General features: G+C 34.4%; 1 protein-coding gene across 1 annotated transcript in view; it reads left to right on the top strand.

The window, feature by feature from the left end:
* SEMA3D (semaphorin 3D) overlaps positions 1 to 12,366 on the top strand; it is a 228,733-nt gene that overhangs the window by 103,465 nt on the left and 112,902 nt on the right. The window contains exon 3 of the mRNA XM_006158746.3: positions 5,697 to 5,857. Coding sequence (XP_006158808.2) covers positions 5,697 to 5,857 — 161 coding nt within the window. The remainder of the gene's footprint in view (positions 1 to 5,696; positions 5,858 to 12,366) is intronic.

The raw sequence follows: 12,366 nt of genomic DNA on the forward strand, positions 1-12,366 counted from the left end.
GTTATTTGCTTGCAAAAAATATTGTATTGCCTTCCAATCCCCTTTCTAATAACCACCAGCCTGCCATTTATAGGCCCTAGTAAATCTGGTTCCTGCCTTTTTGTCCAGTCTCCTGTCTCACTGGCCCTGTGTATTATCCACGTTCCAGCCTACTGAATTTCTTCAATTCCGTAAATATATGTTGAGTGCTCAGTTTGTCTCAGGCTTTGAGCTAGGCCCTGTGAAATGGAAGTAAGACATGGTCTTTACCCTGAAGGAGGTCACAATCCAAAGTAGGAAACATATTAAAAATATAGCATTGAGTAATATATGCTCTGTTACAGCTTAGCATATTAAAAATACAGTGTGTAAGTAGAGCATGGAGTAATATATGCTCTGTTACAGCTTAGCATTCTTTCTGCTTGGAATAAATCTTTATATATATATATATATATATACAGTGTGTAAGTAGAGCATGGAGTAATATATGCTCTGTTACAGCTTAGCATTCTTTCTGCTTGGAATAAATCTTTATATATATATATATATATATATCAAATGTCACTTCCTTTTAGAAGGTAATAAATAATTAATTACTTGGAATATTTGTAAATATTTTGTATATCGATGTCTATTTTACATATGTTGAGTTTTATGTACCTACCTCTTTCCACATGAATCTGTGAGTCCCTTGCAGGAAGAGCTCACTAATTTCATGACTTTAACACCATTTTCAATACCTGAAATGTACCAGATGCTCATAAATATTTGTGGAATAAATAGCTTTTTAATATTGTTATGATATCATAAAAACATAGAAATGTTTTCAACTTTATAATCCTGGCTTAATGGAAGATGAGATAACATATTTTCCAATTAGAATTTAATTGGCCCAAAGGAGAATTTAATATTTATATTCAAATAATAATGTTATTGAACTTTTAAAACTATCAATATTATTTTAAGAACTTCGTATGTTATTTTTTAACTATCATGAAACCAATATAAGTTGGCAGATACTATCATTTTTTTTTTTGATTTTGTATAGATTTTTAAAAAGTCATCATTATCACCATAATAGCTGATAGCTACTTACTACGTGCCAGGTACTATTCTTTTATTTATTTATTTATTTTGGAGAGGTTTTTGCTATAGGGTGCATGTGTTCGCCAGAAAGACAGAGAGAGAGAGACAGAGAAATAGAAAGCAAGAAATCACTCCCTAGGGGAGATGGCCACACTGCAGTCCCTTCTCCTCCATTCTCCTCTTGGGATCTTGGGCACACATGCACACACACCTGGCGTGAGTTCAAGCCACTGGGTCCGGGACTCAAACCGCGGTCGACAACATGGGTCGACATAGCCATTACACTAACTGCTGGTGCCGTCAGGTACTATTCTAATGCTGATAATATATTAACTCTGTTCCTCACATCAGTGTGGCTTTACATAGCTTCTGTTATTATCTTCATTTTACAGGTAAGGAAACTAAGGCACAGAGTGGTAAATAACTTGTCCTTGATCACATAGCTAGTGAGTTGTGAAGCCAGGATATGACTCTGGTGGTCAGTAAAGTTCACACTCACTCATTCTGCTAAGTAATATTTCATTTTGTAATTAATATTGCAATGCACGATTTAAAATTACTGATTATTATTTATGAGCATTTGAAATAATAAGGATTTATGTCATATGAATTTCTTTCCTCTACTAGTTAGATCAAACTATACTCCTGGAAATTCCGTTGCATACTTTTGATTCTGTCCTTTCAGTACTTGTTAAATAAGGTAACTCTCTTGGCAGATACAGAATTATCTGATTGAATGAAGGCTTGTGTAAAATGTAGTCTCTTGTTAAAGCTTTAGGTTATATCTGTTTTAGCAATTCTCTTAGTTCCATTCTTCTCAGTTTTACTTTTTAATCATTATGGAATGTTTGTTGACTGTTAGGCCCTGCAAAATAGGTTTATTACATTTGGAGTAGCTCAAAAATATTATACCATTCTGTCCCTGGTCTGAAAATGATTAAATTATATTTAGCATAAAAAAAAAATCAAGGGCCCAGCAGGTGGCAGGGTGGTTAAGGTACTGGGCTCCCACATGGCCAATTGTGGTTTGGATCCTAGATCTGATAGTTTGAAAATCATATTGGATGCATGTACATGCATGCCCAAAATCATGAGAGGAAAAATGGAAGAAGAGGGATTGTGATATGGCCATCCCTTCTATGGGGTAATTTCTTACTTTCCCTTTCATTGATTCTCTCTGTATCTCTCTGATGAGTGCACACATCCTATTTCCAACAACAACAAAAAAGAACAATAATCAATCAGTATACTATTCAGACTTCTATTCAGTGTATACAATACACTATGTATAAATATTAGTAAGATATTTATGTACAATAAAATCACATTCAGTTGAGATTTCGCATAGTGTAATATCTTCTTCAACACACTGCCCTTTTTTCTTTCCTAAAACTAAGATATAAATCTAGCTTAGTGGAACCAGTATTTGGCATAATGGCTTTGTTGCAGGATTCTCATATAGTCGACCACAGTTCTAGTTCTAGACCCAGTGGCTTAAACTCACACCAGGCGTGTGTGCATGTGTTCCCAAGATCTCGAGAGAAGAGTGAAGGAGAAGGGATTGTGGTATGACCATCCCCCTGGGAGGTGATTTCTTGCTTTCTATCTCTCTGTCTCTCAGGCGAGCACATGTGCACTATAGCAAAAACCTCTCAAAAATAAGAAAAAATCTAGGTTAGTGACAGAGAAATAACATTTGTTCATTGTGAAATAAAAAAAAGAGTGAAGAGAATGCTCAAAAATATAAAATAATAGTAAAGCCCATAGTTCATAGGTGAAATATATAGCCTTTAAACTTAAGGGATTCAAATTTCCATTTTACAGATTAAAATTGCCATGGTATTTTTTTTTAAGTATTGATGTCTCTATCTAAGATGTTATCTCTTTTAATTTTTCTCATCAATTAATTAGGACTTTCTTTAAAATAGTGAATTGGTTTTAAAGTCTGGTAACATAGTTAATTAATGAGTAATACCATTACCTTATTGGCATTCAATACTCTAGGACTGTAGAAAATGAGATGATAGTTTAAGTACTTTGGATATAATCTGCAGGAAAGATTTGGGTTCCTTATAGAAGTTTGTGCATATTACAGTTATAAGTAAACAAAGAACTGGTATCTATAGACAAATGCCAAAGAGAAATGGACATGGAAACTCTAATTCAGCTTTATCACCACATAATTTTAAGACTTTAGAACGTATGACTTCACCCAGTTGGAATTAAATACCTTCATTTATAAAATCATGAATTTACATTAATTGATTTGATTTGAATTATTTTTATTTAATTTTATTTATCATTATTATTACTATTTTAATTTGCTACAGGACATGTATACTCACCAGACGGAGAATGAGAGAGAGAAAGTGAGAAAGCAAGCCTGTAAGTCCAGGACTTGAACCATGGTCCACTATGTGTGAATCTAGCACCTTACCACCACACCATCTGCCAGCCCCCATTAGTTGATTTTTTTTTCTTTTTTGGAGAGGTTTTTTGCTATAGAGCATGTTTGCTCACCAGGAAGACAGAGAGAGACAGAGAGATAGAAAGTGAGAAGTCACCCCCGAAAGGGGGATGTCCACGCCACAAACCCTTCTCCTCCATTCTCCTCTCAGGGTCTTGGGCATGCACACACACATGCCCAGCGTGAGTTTAAGCCACCGGGTCTGGAATTCGAACCATGTTCAGCTACATGGGAGTTCAGCGACATAGCCATTACACTAACTGCTGGTCCCCCCATTAGTTGATTTTTTAAGATCCTTTCCAGTTTTAAAATTCTGATTACTTTACTGGCTCAAGGTTATGTGTCGGAATCCTTCTGCTTGGGATTCATCTTTGTTTACATCATTTTCTTGGCAAATATGAAATAGAAACAGTGTCATCTTGCTTCTTTATTTTCTTCTTTTTTAAAAAAATTTTCTGGAGTCTATGCACTTGCCAGAGAGACATAGAGGGTGAGGGGGGAAGTGGAGAGGAGGTAGTGAAAAAGCACTGCCCATGGGAGAAGGGTACAATCTCTTCTCCATCATTTCTCTTTTTGGGATTTTGGGCATGCATACATGCACATGTGCTGGGCATGTTTTTCAAGCCTCTGGGTCTGAGACTTGAACCATGCAGTAGACCATGTGGGATCCAGCCATTTTAACCACCATGACACTAACTGGCCCCAGTGTCATCTTTCAACACAAACCTCAATCTAAATTAAACACTGTCAAAAGTAAGAAGGAGAAAATGTAATCCATAGACTGGAAAGAAATATTTGCAAAAGATGTATTTGATGAAGAACTGCTACCCAAAATATACAAAATAACTGTTAAAATCCAATAATAATAAAACAAATGTCCCAATTTAAAAATTGAACCAAAGACCTTTATAGACTTCTCAGCAAAGAAGATATACAGATGGCAAACAAGGAATGCAAATATGCTCCACATCAGATGTGTTCAGGGAAATGCAAATTAAAGGAACAATAAGCTATCACTGCACACCTAATGGAATGATGAAAATCCAGAACACTGATGACACCAGAGGCTGGCAGATATATGGAACAACAGAAATTTTTATTTATTGCTTGCAAGAATGAAAAAAGATACAGTCTCTTTGCAAGGCAGTTTGGTAAAACTAAATATGAAAGTCAATAATCATGCTCCTTGGTATTTAACCAAAGAAGTTGAAAACTTATGTCCACACAAAAATAGGCTCACAGTTATTTATATCTGTTTGATTCATAATTTCCAAAAAAGAGTCCACATGGAATGTTTACAGCTATATGACATTTTGGAAAAGGTGAAAGAGTGGAGACAATTAAAAGATGAGTTATCACTAGGGAAGAAGGAAGAATAGGAAGAGAACAAAGGATTGTTAGGGGCTATGAAACTACCTGATGCTACAGTGATGGGTACTTGCCAACATACACTTATCCAGCCTCATCCAATGTCCACACCAAGGTTGAACTATAATGTAAACTATGGTCTTTGGGTGACAATGGTATGTCGATGTAGGTCAATAGATGGACAAATAAGCCATCATGATGGGGGATGTTGATAATGAGGGAGGCTATGCATGTATGGAGTATGAGTATGGAGTATGTTGATAATGAGGGAGGCTATGCATGTATGGAGTATGAAGACAGGAGAGAATATAGGAAATCACTGTATCTTTTTCTCAATTTTGCTGTGGATCTAAAACTGCTCCAAAAAATGAAGTCTATATTATAAAAGTATGAGGGGAAGAAATGTCATGTGATTTATGACACATATCATTGATGTTTGCTTTGCATATATCAATTTTATCAGTTTGCAAATATTACTAGAAGTAGATGTTTTAAATTGTAATTTAAATATAAACACCAAATTGTAAAATATTTGCATTTACTTGTTTCTGTATTTTTACATGCGTGTATTTATCTTAACATATTTTATACATAAATATTGTGTTAATAAAATACAAATACATCTTGTATCTTTTTCTGAAGGAGTGTATGTTAAAAATTGAAATTGTTCACATATATATAAATTGGAAGTTTCGTGCTGTACATATACATATAAAGTGGGACAATATACACATTGAAGTGAATAAACATTTGGCTTAAGAACTTTTCTTTCTTTTTTTCTTTTACTTTCTCTTAGATTTGCTACTGTCAAATAGCTGTATTCCCTTTTTGGGTTCATCAGAAGGACTGGATTTCCAAACTCTTCTGTTAGATGAGGAGAGGAGCAGGCTGCTCCTGGGAGTCAAGGACCACATCTTCCTGCTCAGCCTGGTCGACTTAAATAAAAATTTTAAAAAGGTTAGTCTATTTATATGTACGATGGATTGGATTCATATATTTTCATCTGTTTTCCGTTTTGTCTTGTTTTAAATGACTCAATGTCAAATGCAGTAGATCATTTACATGTCAAAAAAGAACATATTAAAAGAACATATTGTCTCTGCTATACGTTTTGGATTTACATAGATTTAGTACATATGCATGTTCTTCATTAAGAGTAAATGACAGGGCTACCAAATGGTGATGGTTAAAGTGCTGAACTCTCATGTGGTTAATGGTGGTTTGGGTCCCGGACCTGGAGGCTTGAAAATTATGCTGAGCATGTGTATAAGCATGCCCAAAATTTCAGGAAGACAAGGAAGGAGAAGGGATTGCAGTGTGGCCATCCCCCTGGAGAGTGATTTCTCATTTCTCTTTTGCTGTCTCTCTCTTTTCGGTGAGTGCACACATCCTATGACAAAAAACCTAAAACATAAATAAATTTTTAAAAAAGGATGAATAAAAAAAGAATGAATTAATATAATACTAAAATTTCTGAAAATATGAATGAAAGGCATAGCAATTAGTTAATATGTACTAGGCTACACAGTAGAAGTTCAAAGATTTGGACTGAAGAAATGGCAAGTGAGCTGTTTGTCAAGATTTAATATATACATCTATACTAACTGTAAAATTAAAAAAAAATTAATTTAGCATTTAGCATTTAGCATGTAGCATTTAATACCATATTGTTTTCTCCACACTCTTGTTTCACATTCGAACAGGTATCTCACAATCTCTCTAGGCTAGTGAAGATTAATAACACTCCAATTATAAGCACATTAATGATCTTATCTCTAAAAAGGAATACATAACAGTTATTTAAAATCTAAAAGGTAATTGCTACCATATTCTTCATTTTCAACTAGCAGTGCTAAGCTCGAAGGAAAAGGTGCTGTTCTTTAGGCCTTATGAATTATTATTAACTCGTACTTTAACAAATAATGTCATGTAAGCAGAGAAAAATATCTAGACAGGATTCCATGAATTATCAATGAGAAGACTTAATATATGGCCCTATTTGGCACAATTAGGCATCTTCTATTGTTTCATGGTGTTTTTTATGTGTGTGTTTTTTTTTTTTTTTAATCTTTTTCAGAAGTCCATTTCTCTTTTTATCTACTTTTTCAATAGGAGACATTGGGAAGTTTAGGTCAATAGTTCCCCATGTTGACATTTTTCTGTTTAAAGAGTTAAAGATCATTCTAGGTCCTTGAAACTTTGAAGCTTAATAACCACTTTATCATAACCATTCAATTCTGAGATGCATTTAATAACTAAATATCTATTTTCTCAGTAGAGTATAATCAAATCTTAAGGCAATAGTTTAAATAGGCAAAATTTTTAAAAGTTTATTTAATTTCTTCCAAGAGAGAAACAATGAGAGAGAGAAAAACAAAACAAAACAGAAAAACAACAGACACTATAAGCAGGGATCTCATCACAGAGCTATCCCCTAACCTTCCAGACTGCTAGGACCATAGATGTGCGTGTACATATCTGGTGTGCTTTGGGTTGACTTGAGACCCAAACCAGGTTTTCCATGTGGCTTCACCATTGCAGGGTGGTGTTCTACTGCCTATGCTACCAAAGTTGGGCCAAAATATTTATCTTTATATGTGTTAATATTACTTAATTGGTCACTGCATTAGAAAAATTATTTTTTATTTTTAATTATTTTATTTTTAAGGAATTCCACACATTTTTGAAGTCTACCAGATGAAAGGAAGTTATTTTTATAGTGTTCAAACTTGATAAAGAAATAAACAATCTCTGAATGCAAATACGTATGAATGCATTATATGTAATCTGTGTTTCTAGAACAAATATGAAGACTACAATATTCTGAATAGTTGTCCTTGTCTTCTGTTAATCCAAATGCACTTAAAAATTCTAAGCACTCTTTTTTTTTCAAAAGATTATAGTTATCCTGTAGCTTGGTTATTGTTTAGAATAAGGTGAAATAAGCAGTTGATTATATGATAGAATTGGGAAAACTCACCCTCTATAATGATATTGTACACCTATTTGTTCTTTTTAAGTTAATTTATTTATTGAGAGAGACAGGGACTCCTCACAGGATCTTGTGCTAGGATCCACCTCCTAGCTGTTCAGCCAACCAGGGTCATGGTGCACCCACAGGCACACTCCCAGGGAGGTTTAGATCTACCCAAGAAACTAATCCAAGGGCTTCTTTCTTTTTTAAGTGTATCAATAGGATATACATTTATTAACAGTAAAAAAAATATTAACCCAAAGTTTATGTTACAAAATACAGAGTACTTCCGTAGTCTGGCTAGCTCATTATTTTAGGCAGTACCTCAACCTGCATAGGGTTCTATCAAAACACATGGAAAAAAACCATCTCAAACAAAAAAAAATATTTCTTTGAGAAGTTTTTACTATAGGGCGCATGCGCTCACCAGAAAGACAGAGACAGAAAACAAGAAATCACCCCTCAGGGGAGACGGCTACCCCTCAATCCCTTCTCTTCCATATTCCTCTGGGGATCTTGGGCACACGCACATATGCCCAGCATGAGTTTAAGCCACCAGGTATGGAACTTGAACTGCTCTTGACTACATGGGAGTCCAGTGACGTAGCCATTATGCCATCTGCTGGTTCCTCAAATCAAAATTTTAACTTTAAAAATTAAGACAAACATGAATGGATAATGCTTAACGTTTTAGTAATAGTTACTTAGAAAAATATAAAACCTGTTATCTGCTTTCAAGCCCTAGGTATTTTATAACTGTATTATCTAATAAAATAGGAAAACAACTGACTAGATAACAGTAGCTATAACAAAGGCCAAATGAAGTTTAATAAGTTTCACAGATATTGTGGTACTAAGACACAAAATAATTCCTCCATTGTATGTACCATTGACATGCAATCAGAGAGAAACAGACAGCTAAAATATGTAAGATGTGGTTTGCATAGCAGAACGAGGTTTTCCCTCTTTCTGCTTAGAGCCTAGAAAATATAAAAATTGAGTATACATACAATATAACCTATCATTCCAATTTCCCTGAAGTAAGGTGAACTGGACAAGAATTCTCTTTAAAAAATATTTACTATGGGGTGCATGTGCTCACTGGAAAGAGGGGAGAGAGAGAGAGAGAGACAGCTCTCCCCAGGGGAGATAGCCATGCCATAATCTCTTCTTCATTCTCCCCTCAGGATTTTGGGCATGCATACACATGTTCCTGGTATGCTTTTCAAGACACCTAATAGAGACTGAAACCAGGTAGTTGGCCATGTGGGATCTAGCTGCCTTACCCACCACAGCACTGGCTGGCAGATGTAAGAATTCCTGATTTGGGATCGATAGTTTTCTGAATAGTATAGCGCAGCAACTTTCTATTGCCCATATCACCATGGTTGGGTCCATTCCACTTCTTAAGGATGTACTTTTTTCTTTGGGAATTTTATTTTTTAAATGACTCCTTTTCCCAGGATGCCCTATTGATAATATCAAGTAATATCTTCACTCATCAGCAAATATTTTAGCAAGTAATGATTATTTTTATGAAAAGACCAAAGAAGAATCTCAGTTGCAGTTTTACTTTAAGAGATATTACATAGCATAAAAGACATTTTTCCAAATATGTCTCCATTTTATTATAATAGCAAAAAGCAATTCATACATGTAAGGGAATTTGTTCTTGTTTTGCCTTCAGGGATTGGAAGAAAAAGTCCATTTATCTGAACTTAGGGTATTAGATCATTCCTTAAAATAAATTCTGATAGCATAACTTCCTCCTGTGACTATTTTAAGCAAATCTCTCTTTGGCAATATTCCATGTTTAAAATGTTCTAATATTTAATAAAGTAAATGTTTATGAAATATCCATTTCTCTTACGATGTTGAAATAAATGGTTATTTGAATACATTATAAAATATAAAAATTTCTACATAAGTGTATTTCTTTGTATCTTTATAAAGTGGATTCATAAAGGTTATTAGACACAGGTAAAATTATATTTGTGTAGGTATTCACCATTTCAATTTATATAAATCACTCTGGTGCTAAAAGGTACTCACAGTAGCAAGTAAGTGTCAAGATGTGGTACTTTAGCAGTGTTTAGATCCACATGGTTTGCATTGGCTCAGTGCCCTTCGGCAGAGATCCAAACTTCTCTGTGGAGGAAACCACACATGTTGGGAATCTGAGGGCCTGAAGAGTGTCCTTTGTACTCTGTAGAGTTCAAGCAATCTATAGCATAATTGAGTTATGAGTGACTGGCTGGAAATTTTTTTCACCTGAGAAATTAAAAAAAAAGAATCTATAGAAAAGTTCCCAATTCAAGTGAGCAAAATTTAGGATATATACCTGGGTTTTTTTTTTTTTTTTTTTTTTTTTTTTTTTTTTTGGTATAAACAAGTCTGTGCCTATTGAAAAGTAGCTATTATCACTTTATGCCTCCCACAAGAATTGAGTGTCAGATCACCATTAATTACAGCAAAACTATTTACAAAACAAATTAGAGCATAAATATTTAATACTATACTCTTCTTATCTGTTTTCTTGTTCACAGTAAATATTTAGTCTAGTGCAGTAAATGGGGTTGGTATAGCCTTACTATACATCTGGCAAACTACAGAGTTTATGTTTTTGTTTTGTTTTGAGGTGGTGGACTATTTCTACAGGGACTTATAACAAACTTAAAGCAAGTATACTCACACACAATGAGGATGAGATACCTGACAATTGAACTAAGTTTTTCTGAAGTTGGCCTATACAGCCTTTCTTTACTTAGAAAATGGACTCCTCTTTCAAATAGGTTCAGTGTCTTGCCATTAAAGATGCTAACTAATGTATTTCTTTAATTATTTTAAATTGCTGATGGTGATTTTTGTTATTTTTTCTTCTTTTTAAGTGTGAAACCAATAAGTTACTCTTACTGATTAGCGTGTTGTAGGGATAGAACAGTGCTATGGTTTTACTGTTGCCTCCAAAACTTATGTTGAACTTTAATTTCTATTGTGACCATATTAATAGGTGGGAACTTTAAAAAGTGATTAGAAGTGAGGGCTCTGTTCTCATGAATGGATTAATGCTGTTTCAAGAGTGGATCCCTGATAAAATGGATGAGTTCAGCTCAACTCTCTTGTTCTCTCTCTCTCCTCTGTTTTCTGCTACTAAGACTTTGACCAGATCCCAGCACCACGATCTTGAACTTTAGAGCCTCCAGAATCATAAGCCAAATAAATCTCTGAGTTTTGTAAATTTCTCAGTCTGTGTTATTCTATTATTGCAGCAGAAAATGGATTAAGGCACTTGATTTGATGCAAAGGAAGGAAATTTATTATAATAAATTTATGATAAGAATAATGATCTCAGTTTGAGTAGGTACAAAGATGTTAGTATCAACTGCTTAATGATATCATTGAATATCCAATTCTTTCTGTAGATTCTGGCTGCCATTCTTGGTGTTGGCTTTACACTTAAGTTAGGTAACAAGATGGTTATTATATTTTTATGAGTCACATCCAGAGAAGAAAATATTTTAAAAAAAGATCCTTATAGTATGCTCCATTCTTAAGAGCAAGAGAAATATTTTAGTACCCTTTCTCCTATCTCATTGGCCAAAAACATTTTCAGTTACAATTTCTAAACTCACAAGGAGTTATGATCAGTGCAATTTGCCTACATAAATCACTTATCTTAGATAGAAGGAATGGTCATGATCCAATTACGTTGATTACTACGCTTAAAAAGAGGGAATAGAAAGCAAACATTCTTTAAAAATTAATTTACTTTGGAAAATGACTTTTTTCCTCATTAACATAGTTATTATCTCAAGCCAAGAGAAAAGTTTTCTCAATCAATCAAAAAGAAGAGTATATATTACCTATTTGAAAAGAATTAAGAAGATTGGCTAATTCCACAAGAAAATTATTTGAAAAATTTTTTTTTCTATAGATAGTTTTGGGCCATATTGTTATTATGTTACAAGTAAAAATCCTTTAAATAATTTCTTTTCCCCACTCTGCATGGTGAAAATGAAAAATTCTGTTAACCATTACTAATACTTCTCTTATGTAAGAGTTTATTTGCCTCTTTAAAATTTCTCTCTGATTCTTAATTTAATCTTAGCTTTTTAAAATTGACTGCTGCTGGGACCAGCAGTTAGTGTAATGGCTATGTCGCTGGACTCCCACGTAGTCGACTGGGGTTCGCATCCTGAACCCGGTGGCTTAAACTCACGCCAGTCGCGTGTGTGTGCGTGCCCAAGATCCCGAAAGGAGAATGGAGAAGGGATTGCAGCGTGGCCATCCCCCCTGGTGGGTGATTTCTCGCTTTCTGTCTCTCTGCCTTTCTCTGTCTTTCTGGTGAGCGCACACACCCTATAGCAACAACCTCTCAAAAAAAAAAAAAAAATGACTGCTGCCAATTTCTTCAAATTTCTTTTGATAATGCCTTATAAGGGTTTTTTTTTTTTTTCTTCTTGTAATACAACTGAAGTTGAATTGGCTCTGT

This window comes from Tupaia chinensis, unplaced genomic scaffold (genome assembly GCF_000334495.1).
Source record: "Tupaia chinensis unplaced genomic scaffold, TupChi_1.0 Scaffold000606_1, whole genome shotgun sequence".
Taxonomy (NCBI): Eukaryota; Metazoa; Chordata; class Mammalia; order Scandentia; family Tupaiidae; genus Tupaia; species Tupaia belangeri.